Genomic DNA, 17688 nt, shown 5'->3' on the forward strand with positions numbered 1-17688 from the left:
TCAATGCCGTGCCTCGACACCAGAGCAAAGAGAATGGGAACATCCAATATTACATTTCCTCGAGTAGGAATCAAACTAACAACCTATCGCATTTATAGTCACATAATATTAATATAATTACATACTATTTTAGTACATAGAACTATGGCAGTCGTGAACGTTAAATAACGACATATATTTACATTCTACATATGGTAGGTATATATGTATCGTGTGACACAATTTGAATAGTTAATAGTTAATTACTGCTTTAACTAATTAACGCCAATACCCATGCCTTCATGTAGGCGTAAAAACTAGGACAGAGCGAAATATCATTAGAGCCTCTATTTACCGGATGTATAATAAGATGAATAATTATCTAATATTAGTTCGTTAGCGTAGGCAAGGGAACCTGGGAATCTCCTTATTAAGACATTCCATTTCTATTTAGACCATTTCCATTCAATTTCCGCTAAATTCTTTGAGTATTGCGTGTTGAGTGGCAGAACTTAACGCTGCACTTTGCCACATTACCAAAGCGAGGAATGAAAATATTAAATATTTCGCACCCTCGACTGAGAATCAAACCCACAATCATTGCTTTTTCAGTAATACGTTTGAGAGCCTGCGCCATACGGCCTCTATGATCGGCCACGGCCCCTATGATACGGCCTCTATGATGATGATAAAATTGTAATTTTTTTTCGTCTAAACATAACAATAAATCTTTTAAGCCGTCGAAGTTCATTTCGGTAGTCTGTCAATAATTATATATACTCGTACGTACATTAAAAAGAGTACAGCTTAGGTTTGACATTGTAAAACTATTTTAAAAATACTCACGATGTCATTGGACTTGGCACAGTTTGAATAATCTTTATATAAGTACCATAACAGCCGGGCGCGCTATCGCTTGGTGATAGCTCAATAATAGCGTTGTTTTCATTTAAATTATTATATTCGTATTACGGATTCCAACTAAATAATTATTTCTTTAATAATTGTAAAATGATGTAATAAAATAATAAAAAAATGTGAGTCTCCAAATTCACAGGTAAAATTATGAAATTGTTTGTTTTTACTTATTTTGTATTATTTTTCACTATTACAGTAAAGTTTCATCTACATCCATTCAATAGTTTTTGCTTGAAAGTAAAACAGACCCACCCTCACAAACTAAGACATTTATAATATTAGTAGGATATAACATATACATCAACAGACTTTTAAAAACATTAAACTTAATAAAATAAGTAAAGTTATATCCAAGTTTTATATGTAAGTAAATACATGTAATATTATACGAATTATATTACGAGTTCGAGTACCTACAAGTATGTCGACCTGGAATACGAGAATACGCTACGTACTACCGCTACGCTTACTTAAAGCTACGTATAAGCATACTTATGTAGAATGCCTACGCTGAAGTCGGCTCAAGTAATGCACGTGAATGAACCGACGGCTTCAAGAGGTTGCAGGTTAAAATAGAATTGATTTGAATATTTTGTTAAAAAAATATGGATATATTTAATAAATAAGTATTAAATTTATATATGGTGTAATCTACATACTCGTAAAGGCCAGTCTTGACGCATGGGCACAAGTGAGCGACTATAAACGCGAAAGGTTGTGGGTTCAATTCCCACCCTAAGAAAAGATTTAATATTTTCATTTCCTCAACATGCCTCTAGAATTCAGCGGAAAATGGGCAACAGAAGTGTCTATAAAGGAAACAGAATGTCTTAACACTAACTTCCTAGGATATACTTTATGCGGGATATAGCGTGAAGCGTGAAAAAACAAGAAAATAAATAAAAAAGGGCAAAAGGCTCTTACTGCCTTACATCGTATCGCTCCACCTCATTGGTAACATCATAAGAGTTACGACGGTAAGAATAATGATCGATACGACGTCGATTTAACAAATCGTCCATCAAACCTAGAACTTACATTTTTATTTTTATGGCTATGTTATAGCACTCTTCATGTTTTAATAATATTATAAATATTCTTTTAATTCTAAGAAATAATATTTGATTTGTTTAATTATTCGAATAAATAAGATTAAAATGTATGTCTGTGATTTCAAAATAGTCGTGTTTTTCCAAATGCATAGAGCGATTTATACGATACCAAAACATAAATAATTTTTAAAATTTTGTCTGTGCTTTTGTGTGGGCTAATCTCCGGAACAGCTGAATGGATTCTTACTTAACTAACATTAAAAGATAGAGGGGGATGTGGAACCATATATATATATATATATATATATATATATATATATATATATATATATATAGCCTCGTTTTTATCCCGGAATTTCCGCAGGATCGGGATTTACGCAAGAAAACCACATTTGTTGTGTTCGTTTACCTACCGCCTGTCTTATAAGCCGGCGAAGCCGCGCAGGAGCTAGAATTATATATCTAAAGATAATTAAATTGAATAAATTGGCTTACGTAAAACGTAGCTGTACTTTATTCTAATATAATATGGTGATAACATCTTTAAATCCAGTCAATTTCCAGCAATTATTTAATCTTTTATTAAATAAACAAGTAAACTATTTTCAATTTATTATTTCGTTTAGCGGCGCTCGCCCGGTTAACATTTAATGTATGTATATTCAAGATAGCTTAACCAATATAAGTTTATATTTTATATTCCAATATTATTTCTATACAAAACCAAATTGAATCCTAGAAATATATTGATAGTTTAATTTTTTATAGCTTAAAATAAACTATAATCATACTTACTATATATAGGTATATATGTACAAAAAATAATTATAATAAACCAATAAATAAATTTTCTTTAAATATTTTATAAAAAAATATCCTATAGTAGTCATTTATAATCTATATTCCAATCAGGATTACATTTAGATGTCAGGTTTCCAGATTCTTTAGAAATATTTTTAATAGAGTTTTTACAATGATTGGTGGTTCCGCTTTCATAGACGTCCTCAATTTATCAATAATAACATTTTTCTAAGTAAAAATATTACTTTCTGTTGTTGTACATTAGCAATGATTACTTTAAATATTTAGTATAAATATTCTATATAATATTAATAATACATGTCTGTCAATTAATACAAAATGATATATCTAAACATATTTAAAGCCTTATTTTACTTAATTAAAATAATATAAAATAAATAATTCAAATTAAAATAAGTAAAAGTTATATATATAAAATATATATTATTTTAAAAATTAAAAAATCCTTACCAAATGTATTTCTTCTATTTATACGAAATAAATACTATACACTGAAAGGGCACTAAAACACTCACTAGTTTCTAATATTACAAACACAACTAGAGCTAAGCACTGTCATTAATTTAAAACACTTTAAAAGCACACTTATAACGTCTATTGTTTTACATAAAATGTCTTTGGTCACACTTATGTCTACCGAGAACTAGTATTAGGATAAAAATAATGTTCAAAACTACCTATAAATTCGTGTAAATTGTGTTACAAACGTGTAAACTTTTAAAGGTTGAAAGTAGAAAGTTTCAGTCGTTTTTTATGTATAAATAGGTTTCGATACAAATTCCTGAGATGCATATTGAGAAAATAACCTCGGTGTAGATATTAATCACAAAAGTACGTATAATAGGTTAGAGAAAACTTTTTGGAGGGTAGTTTTAAAGTCATATTCTTAAAAAGGGATATATCGCGTAATTCGTTCGGTTTCTCGTAGGATATAAGTATGGAAAAGTGGCTACGATGAAGTTTGTGTGTTCGTTTGGTCGATCGTAGTCCATAGGGGTGTCGCGTGAGCGCACGAACGCGCTGGTCGGCGGGCGACTTGGGACTGAGCCGAGCCCAGCAACCCTCACTCGACATGCAAACTTACGTATCGTGCAATTTCGATGGCTTTATTTTTTAGTTACTCTTGTTTGCTTATAACTGAAATGTTTTATTTGAGTCTTTTTTTATAGCTTGTATGAGCTGTTTTTGTATTTCGCATTTTGAGAGGTCTGAGAGGGATTGAGTGGAAGTTAGGTATGTGCAGCTCTACCTTGAAATAGTTTTTAGAATATTTTAACTCATTTGGACGTATCTCACCTATTGATTTTTATATTAATACCGTTTTTACATCACTAGTTTAAAATATTAATAAAAATAATGTTATAGTAAAAAATGTTTACAATTTTGCCTTTCGTTTCGTGTTGGTAAAAATCTTAGGCCGTAATTAATAATACGTCAAATGTAACACTCATTAACCTAATTTCATTTCATTTATTCTTCGCATACCTATTTATGAAAGGGTAGAAATTATGTGTTTATAGCTTATAACGTGTAAATATACTATTAATTTTACATAGTTGGGTTATGCGTTGTCTTCAAGCGATGCTTGTAGGTTCAATTTTTTTTATATATAAAATATAGTTAACAAATTGTAAAAATATAAAAATAATCCCGTTGTAAAAAGTGTAATGTTGAATTTAATAGTAGACTTAAAGTAGATATAGACTTTCAGTATTTAATTATTCATATACACAGTAAGTAATGTTTGGAAAACCGTATTTAGCAATGGATTGTATGTTAATAGTTTAAAAGCGTGAAGCTGAAATTCTATTTTCGATCTCTTTGCTTTTGTTTCCAGTCTGTCGTGCTTTATTCAATTTATATGGAAATGTGTGCTATTTTTTAAACAACAATGCTTATTAAATATTTTTTTAGTAATGTTGTAGTTTGTTAGTATTTATAATATACTGAATATCAGTTTGCAACTATTTCAAGAAGTAGAAGTTCTAATAAGTTGTAAACAAAAGTCATTGAGCCATTTTTTATTAGATGTTCAGCCAGAGGAAACAGAGCGCCAAATGCATTGAACACTACAACCGGCAATTTACCTTCAGGTACTTTAACTCCTATGCCACTTTGGTCACTCCTTGGAGACAGCTATCCAAATATAAATTGAACAATCAAGTTGACATAGCACAAACAACCTTGTTTAACACCTGATTGGATGTCATATCAAAGCGATGATACCTCCTACTCGAACTCTCTCTATAGATGCTTTACAGCCTGCGGTAACAGTCCTATAATAATGGACACCAGGGTAGTACTTTCTGTAATATCTTTCTTACAGCTCTGTCAAAAACACCTTTCCCAAGTTCACAAGAGCACAAAACTTCTTGATTTTTGATCAAAAATTTCGGTAAGCTACCCAATCTGACATACAATTTATTGTCCACCCTCCACTTCCCACCGTCCCGGATATGACATGTTGGGTAACAGTCTCCAACGCTGAGTGACATTTACATAATAATAATACAGTTAATTATGAAATTTCAAAATATTAAATACAAACCAGTATACAGGGTGGAATTGTCAGCGCCACTTTAAATGAAACCACAGTTTTAACTACTCTATAATAGCCTAATATAATTCGGAAAAAAAATAATTCTCAAAAATGAAAAAGTTTTTTTTTTAAACAAAATAAATAATAAAATTATCGTTTTAAAATAAAACGCCATTTGTAAAGTATAACATAGGCACGCACACACCTACCTGTCAAAGCGGCAACGTCGCATACGTATGTGTGCGTGACACGAAATACAGGTATGGATAAAAATCGTGAAATGTAAAAAAAATCCTACGTCCAAACCGTTGAGGTACCTTGATTATTTTTTTTAATTCTGGGTTTGAAATATTTTACCCTATATGCAGTTTCAGTAAAAGAAGCGCTGCCTCTTCCACCCTGTATATATACGTCAAGGTTACAACTTTGACATGCACATACTACATACAATTTATATATTTTTACCGCAATCGTACCATTCTACTATTCCAATAATTTGATATAGGCGAGCAGAAAAAAGATTTTAGGGAAGAAAAAAAATTTGTGTCGTTCTTTGTTTATAGCGTTGCTTTGCATGCCATTTAAGCACAAATCACTACATCCATCCATCCATCAGCCTTTCAACGTCCACTGCTGGACATAGGCCTCCCCTAATTCTCGCCACTCCGTCCGGTCCTGCGCCCTTTGAATCCAGCGGATTCCAGGGCGGCGGCCTGTGCTCCTTTTGCCGAGACGGGATCCGCCATTCGAGGACCTTTCTTCCCCATCGGTTGTCGGCCCTCCTGACAATATGGCCTGCCCATTGCTACTTCAGCATAATATAACATAATTGTATTATAAACCATATGTGTAGATACTGAAAAATATATAATAAAACTTATAAATAACTATTAACTTCTAGGCCAATTGTATCTTCTTAAATGTATATAAAAGTGTATACATCGATCAAATATGTGTCACTAGGTAACATATTCCATAAGCATAACTATATTATATGAGAATTTCCTTTGAAAAGGGTCGTAAAGAAATCCTTATATTTTCATAAAATTGTGTATGACATATAAGATTGTCGCAGGTCACATTTATTTGTTTTATTTTACGTATTCTTATTTTGGCACATTTCTAGGATATCACACTGAATGTTTGATTGCATACAGATGATCAGAGAATTCAAATAATAGGTTAGCATATATTATTTATGTTTTTTTTTCACTTTAGACTTACATTGTCTATATTTTCCTTATTTTTTTTACCTTCACGCTATATCCCGAACCTAGCAAGGCCGGCAGAGAGAACCTGGGAACATAAAGTTAAGACATTTCGTTCCCATGAAAACACTTCCACTCCCCATTTTCCAACGAATTCTGGAGTGATTGCATGTCGAGCAGCGGAAATATTAAACACTTCATTTCCTCGAGTGGTGAAGAAAGTAAAATTTGCAACGTGTGAATTTTTATTATAATACGACAAAAGGTAATTCTATCATCTAGAAATTTGCCTTAAGAAAGTGTTTTAGAACAAATATAGTGAATATAATTCGAATTCTATTTGAAATTACAGAAGTAAATTATACTCATCTGCCACAAAGCAAAGTCGTTAATATATCTATTACTAATTTATTTTTTTAATAGAATTTAAGTATTTTCTTGCATTTAAAAATATACTCATATGTATGTAGGTACATTAGCAGTTTCACAACACAAATTATTCTTTATTCACGTCCTTATTGAAGTTTAAATATGCAACTTCTCGTTATTATGAACTTTGAGCTCGTGGAAATGTTACTATTGTATAAAACTTTTACATATACGAGTACAGTAAGAAGTCCTTTCCTTGATGTTTTTAGCATAGGTTATGTAAAAGTTTTTGTTATATTGATATTTCAAATAAAATATTTTGATATTTTTACATATTACCTATATTAAATACGACAACCTTTGTTTGTTAGGATTTCGTATCTTGTAGGAAAAACTGATCAAATGTGAGTAGGTTTTACCCATCGAGGATTCTGTATCAATTTAAGGAATATAGGTCAAGTGTCAAGCAAATTGTCAATAATTTAGGACTTATGTAATTTTCTGATGGATAACTTTGTCAGAAGTATATCAATTACAAAAGTATACCATACATATGGGAAGAACCAGCTTTCAAATAAAAAAAGAATTATAAGAACCCACGACTAACCTCAAAATAATAAATTAAAATTCAGTTTACATTAATCAATAGAGCTGGTTTCTTAGAATATTTGATTATATTCTTTTTCGTTTAAAAATATTTGCTATGCTAATTATACTTTTCTAATCAAGTTTTTTAATTAAATTTGCTTAAGCTGCATAATCTTAAATTAATTTCTTAATTAATCTGGATTTTTTAAGCGACTTTTGTAATATAAAGTAAACTAAATTAAAAATATGTTTAATATAATTAAACCGTAAAAGTTTTAAATTTTTTTTTGAGAAGTGGACACATTTTAACGGAAACGGAATACTTAGTGATTGTTCTCTTTGCCTACACCACATAATGTGAAGAAAGATCTTTTTAGAACATCTTCTTACACTTAAATACCTGGTAGCATATATCGCACCACTGTATTTAAAGTAATTAATTTCTTTTTAACTGTAAGGACATATTATTTGTAAATATTTTGTGTGTATATGTGTAAATAAATAATATATAAATTTTTAAATTTATTTACGTCATATTTTTTTTATAAAACCTGACGTAAATAAAGGAAAATGACATCTAAGCAAACTAACGTCTACATCTTATATGCTCACAATGTTGGCTCTGTTACACGACAAACTCGATTTACATTCCCATGGTTAACTCAGTAAGTATCCGGATTTTGGAATCAGATTGGAATTCCAACAATGATGGATAACGTTACTGGCGCAGCTTGGTCTGGTGGTGCTATCTATGTATCTTGGACGCATCACATGACGAGGTGTGACGTCACCGACGACGCACTACGCTAATTCCGTCCTCGCGACATTTTCGTACACGCTCATCAGCTTCTATATATTTAACGACACCTAAGGTCGATCAGAATTTAAACTATCTAAAGCTGTCATTATACGTCCTTATACACTTTATAACATTTACGACATTGCAAATTATTTTCAACTCTTAAAATTCTTTCTTCAATTATTTTATGAAAGCTTTTAACATTGTTTCCATGTCATTATTTCGGTAATAGAGCTATAATGGTAGCAAAGTGTCTATTTTCGTTGTTTATTTTTGAAATCTGGGTTCGTTGAAAAACGAGTGGTAACAATTAGATTAACTGTTGGCTTAATTGGAAAGAGTCTATATTATAAGAGCTATGGTAGGTGTATTTATTTGTATATTCAAATTGGAAGGGGGATTACGTTTATATTGATTAAACATTTTTTCCGGAAAGATGAGCATAGCAAAGAAAATGTATTCAATTACAAACAAAATTTTTTTATAAATATTTTTACAAACTTTACTAAGCTAATACAAAATATTATATAGAGATATACGAGTAAGCTTGGACATTGGCATTTAAAAAGGGCCCAGTAAATCTATACTTGGGTCACAAGTTCCAGGCTCTGGGATCCTTGCCCTGAAACTCAATGACCTCATCACCCACCCGGTGAAACCATGGAATACTAGTAAGCTCGTTTCTGTAATACATTGTCAGCGGCATCTATGAGCACTGAATAGCATTATTTGTAGAAATACCTCCTACGCAGTAACATCTAGTGTTGTTTTGTCACGAATATAGATGGCTTATGCGAAAGATGGCTTTATTATAATATTTTTTAAAATATTTTGTATATTGAAGCAGATTATTAATATATTGCTGACACGTTAATTATTATTTTATTATCATTAAACGAATTGTTTAATTAGATTATCATTGTTGTGATATAATTTAATAAAGCAATAAAATAAATTTTCTTTTTTGTTACTTTTTTTGTGTATTATACATATACTCGTATTGTTCTTCAAGCTATATACGGCAGGGCAGGTAGTGGAAACCTAGTACTAAAAATTTCCCCACATTTCTGTTCGATGACAGGGATGTTGAGTGGTGGAACTTAACGTCGCGTCGTTTGTTTTGTCGAATTGTCTTGTAACAAGTTAATAATTTATTGAATGGGAATCGAGCCCACAACCGACGCGCTTACAATCAGATAATTTATATTTTTTCTTAAAAATTGTAAAAATGCCAAAAAATATTTAAGTAATACCTTTATATATATTTTTTTATGAACACTAACCAATTCCTCAATTATGTCGATGTATTAAATATTTCTTAGATAATTCGGATTGTATCAGAAACAATTCTTGAATATTACATAAAGGAAAAAATGTTACATTTTCGGTTTAAGGAAAATTCTGAACCTTTATAATTGGGTCAAGAAGAGGTCAAGGCTTTCATTTGAGGCTTCACAATGAAGAGTTTGTGTTGAATGTACTCAGACACTCACAAATTTTCTTCGTATGCACAAAAATTATAAGCATGAAAGACCAAAGGTCCAATTGAAGAGTTGTTTGGAACACAATTCTTATCTGTCTGTTATCTCTGATCTGATCTGTTATCTATTTAAATATATTATATATTATTATTTGTTTATACTATATATTTTGTATTAAATAGATAAAACTTAAAAACTCCTTGATCTTGAGCTTGCTTCCATAAATAGACTCTACCGATCTTCAATGTTCCCTACATACATATACGTTCTATTTACATAAAATATTACAACGGGGTCGAGGCTTTAACTGTCGTCATATGTTAGTATTGACTTGTTACGCTTTATGAAACAACATTAGCTTGAGGACCCTTCTTGTAAATAGATAGAAAAAAAAAGATAAGTGACCATATCGATATGCAGATTTGTTAATATAATATTGTATAGTATAATAAAGATATATTATTTTCAAAGTAAATTCGATGCTGTTAGTCGATTCCTAGGATGGGTGTTTCTGAAAAAATTTGACAGGCTGTGTGGTGACATGCGCGCGCATACTCCGCCATCTTTGATTTTCATCCCACTCCCTTGCCACAGTGAGAAGTTAACGGGACGGAGGTAACAGCTGTGAGCGCGAAATAGTATTAAGCGAAGATTTGGAAATTAGCAAAGGAATATTATATTTAAAACAAAACGCACATGGAATTATAATAAGCAAATGAAGCCAAAATTAAATAGTTCAGTGTAAGTGAAAAAAACGTTAGTTATGAAACTTTTTTAAATATCGATTTTTGCTGCTTTACCTATGAGTTCAGGTATAGCGTACGACTTCTTCCATTTTGCTTATTAATAATAAATTTGCAGAGTGGTTTGTACTTCGTTTCTAAGTAAGTAAAAGAAATCGATAAACGTGTTAACGCTGCCACCCGCTTCCGTTGCGTGATGCGAATGTAAAAGGGACAGAGATAGCGGCGTGCTACGGTTACATCGCTGGAAGTCGCTTAAGCGATAAAATATAAATATTGACCTCTTTGTCGATTGACTTCGACTACAGGAACCAATAAAAGGTAAGCAAGCATACACCATAGTGGTATCTATTAGTGATATCTTTTTTAGTATTTTTTTTAATAACATGATATGCATAAAAAAGTGCTATTTTTATTTTTTAAAGTTTTTTATAATAATGGCATGGTTGTTTTATTTTTAAACAAATAGCAATATCAAAGAGGATGTACATGTATATCTATTTATAATTTAATATTTTGAGTATTTCTGTGCCTATTCCTTAGATTCTTTAACATGATGATTGGTGGGCCATGAAATTTAAGTTATGTAGTATCAAAGCAAGCTGAATGCAGCATCGCTACTTTAGCTACTGGTGGCATACCGACGCGGAGCAACTTAAATAGTACTTGTAAATTGTGAAAACCAAAATATGTATTTTTGTTATCGGTTCTATTTTTTTAATTTTAATAGTTTAATATAAATAAGTAATATTGTGCATTCCATGGTAAATGTACCTTTAAGTAAGCACTAAGAGTAACATAGCTTCACGCTCTATCCCGCACGTAGCAGGTGAAAACTGGGAATATACTTTTAAATCACTCCCATTCCATTAAACTCTTTGCTCGTTGCGTAGTCACCTGAACCAGGAAATGTAATTATTAAAAATTGAATTTCTTCGAGTTGGAATCGAACCCACAACCTATCTCGTTAAAGTGGTACGCTTATGCCCATAGCTTCGCTATAATTATATACATACATTGTAAGTTATAATATAAAGCAGAACAGATGAATTTCTCTAAAGAGTATAATATCTCTGTATCTCCTAAAATATATAATTTGAAACGTATATTTTTTATGTCACGAATACAACTACATAATTATATTTTCACGGCCGTAACACGGCTTTCAGATGTTGAGTTATGAAAAAAGCTCACTTTGTATTGAAAATAATAAAATATCAGTTCTTTTGTACGCAAATAATGGAGTTCTAATTTGTTGTTTCTTTAAAGAGTGAGCCTCTTTTGCTAATTACGCTCTTTTGCTAATATATCTCATTTTTAATATTCTTTTTAGGAAATATATCAGTAATCTTGTGAAAATAAATTATTAATAATATAGACAATCTATTTAAGATTTAATAATGGATGATGAATATCGTGTACAATTTTTTTAACTATTAGTTAAAGAAACAGTCAAAAACAACAAAACAAAAATAATGTATTATTTAAATTTGTATATTAATAAGTTTTTAAGTTTTGCATATTAATTAGTTATGTTTTCTTAATAAGTTTTAAAACGAAATTTATATAAATTTGATCTATGTTATAATTTTTAAGTTAACAATGAATCAGTATAATTCACGAGATGATAAGCAACAGATATTATTAAAAAAACAAACGAACATTTACAGTACAATGATAAAGCTTAGCATGTCATTATTGTAATAGTATTTTGTTCTTTGAAATAAGAGTCATTTTTCAGTTAAGTTTAGTTTTATCTATTAACATTAGTTAGTTGCGTTTGCAAACGAATGTGTAAAAGTTGTGTCGCTTTAAATTAAAGTTAGATAATTGTTAAAAATATGGAAACGGTATTTATTTCTTTTAAATATTGTTTAAAACAACAAAAAATGTTCATAATTTTGTTAATTTAAAGTAAAAGTAAGTAAAAATGGTATTATATACGCGAAAATGATTTTTAGATGGCTGGAGGTGGTGATCCTAAGTGGCAGAAAGATGCTGGCGACCAAAATTTTGATTATATGTTCAAATTGCTTATTATCGGCAATAGTTCTGTTGGAAAAACTAGGTACGAATATTATTTATATTTTACAAATAATATACTTATAATTTATTTATAATCACACTGCATAATGATTATAAATATTTTCAGAAAAAAATATATATTTCATAATAAACTTAATACTGAAGTAAAAATAATATATATTTTTTGCAGTTTTCTCTTTCGGTACGCTGATGACTCCTTCACTTCAGCGTTCGTGTCTACCGTAGGAATAGACTTCAAGGTCAAGACGGTGTTCCGTCATGACAAACGCGTCAAACTACAGATATGGGTGTGTTAGAACCCACTTTCATGAAATTACTTAGTTCTTACTTAGAAACCTTTTGATAAGAAATGAAAAACTTTCATAGATTATTTATTTTTCTATTTTCTTGTTATTTCAATTAATTTTCAATTTATTTCAGGATACTGCCGGACAAGAGCGTTACCGTACCATCACTACAGCATATTATAGAGGCGCAATGGGTTTTATTCTAATGTATGATATAACAAACGAAGAAAGCTTCAACAGCGTGCAAGATTGGTAAGTTCATATACTCGTAGGTCTATTACGTAATTCTCCTCTTTAGGACAATTCTGTCGTAGACATCCCGGTTTAGTTGGCAGCTAAGATCTCGTTAGTATATAGGTCACAATGGCTAGACGTCTAGGAAGGCTATTTACTTTACTATTTCTTTTTCAGTTCCTTTGAACTAAGTATGTTTTAATAATGATTGATCATATCCTATGTTCAAATATTTTTTATGTGAAAATGAAATATGACCTTGCTGTACACGTATATTTTACTATATAAAGTACAAATTGAATACATTTTTTGTGTGAACCTGTAGTTAAAACACTCCGTTCTCCACTTGTCGCCGAATTTTCGAGGTAATTGAATACATTTTCTAATTTATTTATGAAAACCTTATAATTAAGAAATTTTTATCTTATTGTTTGAGAATAGATACAAATTCCATTGTACTTTACACACACAGTTGTACACAAGCACTTTAATATAATTAAATATATCCAAAAAAGTATCTAATTATAATTACTTAATAAATAGGGTAACACAAATAAAGACGTATTCCTGGGACAACGCGCAAGTTATCCTGGTAGGCAACAAGTGTGATATGGAGGAGGAGCGGGTGGTGAGCCAAGAGCGCGGCCGGCAGCTGGCTGAACAGCTTGGCGTCGAGTTCTACGAGACCAGCGCTAAAGAAAATATTAATGTTAAGGTATACTTATTATTGCTATATTTTTTAAAAATTGTGTTAAAAACTAAATCGAAAATAGTGTTTTTACTAGTTTTAGACTGCATTAGTCATATTAAAAATATGAATATATAGTGTTAATTCTTCGCTCTGGTAACAAGGCAAAGCGCAGTTATTGAATTACGCCATTCAACACGTAGTGTTACGAGATTACGGCGGAAAGTGGGAAATAGAGTGAGTTAACTGTAGATTCCCTTTTGTCTATTCTGCTAAATGCGAGATACAGTGTGAAGCTGACAGAGAGAGAACGAAAATACATTTAATTTTATAGTAATATAATACTATACGCTACGATACGCTTCAGTTAAATTAAATCGAATGACCTATATTGAATCATATTTTTTACCATTGCATTGGTATAAATAAACTTAATTATTGATTGATAGAACCTAAAAGCAAAACCCCGTCTGCTTATTAATTTACCCTCATTCGTTGCGGTGAGATAAGGGTTATATAACTGTAAATTACATGGAGCGAAACCTGTAATTGGGAATATTGCTTTGATTATCCTCACCTATATCAATTTTCTCGTTCTATATTTTGAATCAAAATGTACTTCATAAATACTCGTTAAAATTATTATTGTTATAAATTATTCGACGAAGCGACGATGGCGTAGTGACACTATGCTATTGACAAGACGATGAAGGTTCAATGTACATTCGAGGAATTAACTATGTTCATGTATCCGCTCTGGTAACAAGACAAAGGGTGGCGTTAAGTTCCGCTACTAAACGTGGAAAGTCGCAAAAATAGGGTGGAGAGTCAGGAAAGGAGTGATTCAGCGTGAAACCAAACAATTATACTTCATGACAATGTTTGTTTTTAAAAGGCTGTATTCGAACGTCTGGTCGACATAATCTGCGACAAGATGTCGGAGAGCCTCGACTCGGAGCCCGCGATGCTGGCGGGCGGCGCGCGCGGGCAGCGCCTCACGGAACAGCCCCAAGGCAACAGCAACCCTAGCTGCAATTGTTAATAGAACACTGTCCAAATAAAAATCGATCTCCACGTATAAATGGATATGTCAAAAGAAAAAGTTTCGTCTTGCTCTGAAAAATCACTTAAATTAACAAATAATATCATATAGTATACGGAATAGTACCTACCTACATATTTATTATTTTATTAGGTTGAGATGGTTTAGGGTTAGTATTTTATCGTCTAGTTATTTATTATCAAAATATGAAATCTTATAATCTTTTCAAATGAAATGAAATGATCATATGTTATTATTGCTGCAAAAAATAAAAAAATATATATATATTACTATATAGAAAAAAAATATTTTTTTTTAAGAGAAAGATGAACCTTTATTCCTTTGTCCGTTAATACGTAGGGACCGTCAAATATTCATACCTTGGACATACTGGCGGCTTACTCCTTGGTCTTGCCAATTCTTCTAACGACTCAATTTCAAAAAGTCTTACGCCATAGCACGTCGTGAACTAACCCAGTATTTTCAAGGAGCTATTTTTCGTAAATATTTATGTGTTTTATAAATATTCCTCAAAATTCACCAAATTGTTTGTCCTTTTTATTTCTTGAAATTAATTTTACATCTGTTTGTTAAATTTACATTTTAATCGTCTTTTTTGTTTGTTATAGACAAAAATATTTAAATATTGTTATAGTTGTAATAATGGACATTTTTATCTATTAGTATTATTAATTTAGACGTTAGGTAGCATTTATTGTGAGCTGGCGTAGGGATCTGATACTTCTATAATATATAGTTATATCTTTTTGGAACTCTTTTAATACGTTGCCCGAGTATTTTCGCCTGTTAACTTTTATTTTATAATATTATAGCCTATTCTTGAAAAACTATTTCAAGTAAAACAACGAGTTTTGGTATAAGGTTATTTTTAAGTTGTGCTAATTAATAATTTGCGCATTTATCTGTGACTTCTGATAATTTTGATAACGTCAATCATGAAATAGACTTGTGGAATTTGGACCAAAGTCAAATTTTCAGCTTATTTACAAATATATTGAAACATTTTCGAAAAGCGCAAAATATTTTTAGACATAATTTAAAAACTTCATATTTCATATGATTTATTTTCTTTACTTTTGTTGGATTCAAAGAGTGTTAATTCATCTCTTATAGTTTAAGAGCTTGTAACTTTAATAGACTTGTATTGACATCACAATATGTGTATTGGTGTATGCACAAAAATTATTAAAAAAAACATTTACATATAATATATTTAATTTGTTCTAGCTCTTGATCTATATAAAGATGTATCACGTCGCTTAATACTTAACTTAGCGAATGTTAAATTATTGTAACCTGTTGTTCTCTGAAATTGTAATTTAGAAATTATAAATGTATTAATCCAAGAGTGTATTAATAAAAATATGCTTTCAAATCGATTTCGGCCTGAAGAGTATTGAAACCACAATATTACCTGTAACGCTATCTACCTATAGCAATGTAAATATGTTTCAACCGTGTATAAAGAAACTGTATAGTATTATATATACTAATTATAAATCAGTTTGTATTCTTGTTACCTACTATGCTATGTAATTAATGTAACGATAGTTGTTTATTCATTAATTCGTAACTGCTGTCATTCTATCATTGCGACGTGTGGATGTGTCATTACATAGTGCTCAATGTGTTTACCATGTTGCACTATCGTTAGAATTATTGTGTAGAAGACATAGACAATACAATTTATATATCAAATTCTGTTGATAACTGAGCACATTATTTTTTAGACTAAGTATGTTTAAATTAGTTATTTAAATTGAATTGCGTCTGTGAAATATTATGGACATATATACGTATTTATTTATTTAAGAGATTTCTGACCACATTTATTTATAAAACTTTCCCAAAGTATTTAGAAAGTGAAATTATTTCTATTTCTATTGTGAAATAAATTATTATACCACTGAGTAATATTTGTTAGCATTTCCAATTTTAAATAAAACAATAGTATCTTACCTTTATGAATTAATAAAATATAAAAATATGTAGAGTTTTAAAAGTATTAGGCATATTGTGTATGTTATTTATGTAACGTGCAATTTTCCGCGACCTCCTAGCCTATTGAAAGAATTGATGTCAATTTGACGTGATCTATTCTATTGCCTTTTACAAACTATTCTCAAACTACGAAATCGATGAAATGAATGAAATGAACAAACAATATTAAGAAGGCTTCTGATTCTGGAATAAAGAGGGAAAATTATAAAAGAAAGTAGTGATATAGACATGTGTGGAGTCTTAGCAGGGCGTGAAATGGCATATCGTAGTAGACGGCTTTAGATAGCAGTACTTTTTATTATAAATGTTTTGTTCTAATGCTGTGTGAGACGAAATTATATTATTGAATAATATCATAATTGAATTTTAATCCTTTTTACTATGGATGTTATAATAATAAATAAAAAAACATAAAAATCTGCGTCGGTTCGTAATAATATTGATATACATAATAGTTTACTGTCTTTTCATTTCGTCTCATTACTATATAAATAAACAAAATTTGAAGTATTATTTATATAATTTTGGCTATTGTTTCCAGTTAAATATTTTTTTTTGTCTAATTTCCAACTACCTGCTTTTTCTCACTAAAACAGAATTATAATCGTTTAGATGTATTAATAAATGTACGTTATTATATTTGTTGTGCGTTAATAAAGGAATTATTTAAAATATAAAACTGTGTACCAAATTTCTATATATATTATATGTGTTTGTTATTAGTAGACATACCTAATTAAATATGAGTATTAATTATAGAAAATATTTTAACATTTAAATAACAGAAATTAATTTTGACTTTATTTATATTTTTAACTGTTTTTTAAACATACTAAAATAGATAAATATTATCAGTTATATTCTACGTGAA

The 17688-nt window shown here is 30.3% G+C and overlaps 2 protein-coding genes across 4 annotated transcripts in view; one reads left to right on the top strand and one right to left on the bottom strand.

Annotated features, from left to right (window-relative positions):
- Stacl (SH3 and cysteine-rich domain-containing protein) overlaps positions 1–3801 on the bottom strand; it is a 111504-nt gene extending 107703 nt beyond the window's left edge. For both annotated transcript variants that reach the window (XM_085196407.1, XM_085196406.1), the window contains exon 1: positions 3222–3801. The gene's annotated coding sequence lies outside the window, so the exon portion shown is untranslated. The remainder of the gene's footprint in view (positions 1–3221) is intronic.
- Positions 3802–10324: 6523 nt separating this feature from the next.
- Rab3 (RAS oncogene family member Rab3) lies at positions 10325–17496 on the top strand. 2 transcript variants are annotated; one of them, XM_085196538.1, is made up of 7 exons: positions 10325–10496; positions 10617–10819; positions 12460–12566; positions 12714–12831; positions 12965–13083; positions 13609–13780; positions 14649–17496. In XM_085196538.1, the coding sequence occupies exons 3-7, from the start codon at positions 12460–12462 to the stop codon at positions 14793–14795; spliced, it is 663 nt and encodes a 220-aa protein (XP_085052664.1). In that variant the 5' UTR covers positions 10325–10496; positions 10617–10819; the 3' UTR covers positions 14796–17496. The 2 variants fall into 2 exon arrangements, with proteins under 2 accessions (XP_085052664.1, XP_085052663.1); XM_085196537.1 differs by lacking the exons at positions 10325–10496; positions 10617–10819 and adding an exon at positions 12234–12348.
- The last annotated feature ends 192 nt before the right edge of the window (positions 17497–17688 follow it).

The sequence above is a fragment of the Heliconius melpomene genome, chromosome 13 (genome assembly GCF_056956725.1).
Source record: "Heliconius melpomene rosina isolate 202511_hmr_F chromosome 13, ASM5695672v1, whole genome shotgun sequence".
In the NCBI taxonomy this organism is placed as follows: domain Eukaryota; kingdom Metazoa; phylum Arthropoda; class Insecta; order Lepidoptera; family Nymphalidae; genus Heliconius; species Heliconius melpomene.

Bases quoted from the DNA above. Each gene is read 5' to 3' on its own strand.
- Rab3 (XM_085196537.1), top strand. The intron at 12,832-12,964 runs GTGTGTTAGAAC...AATTTATTTCAG, and splicing joins GCGTCAAACTACAGATATGG to GATACTGCCGGACAAGAGCG. The intron at 13,084-13,608 runs GTAAGTTCATAT...CTTAATAAATAG, and splicing joins TTCAACAGCGTGCAAGATTG to GGTAACACAAATAAAGACGT.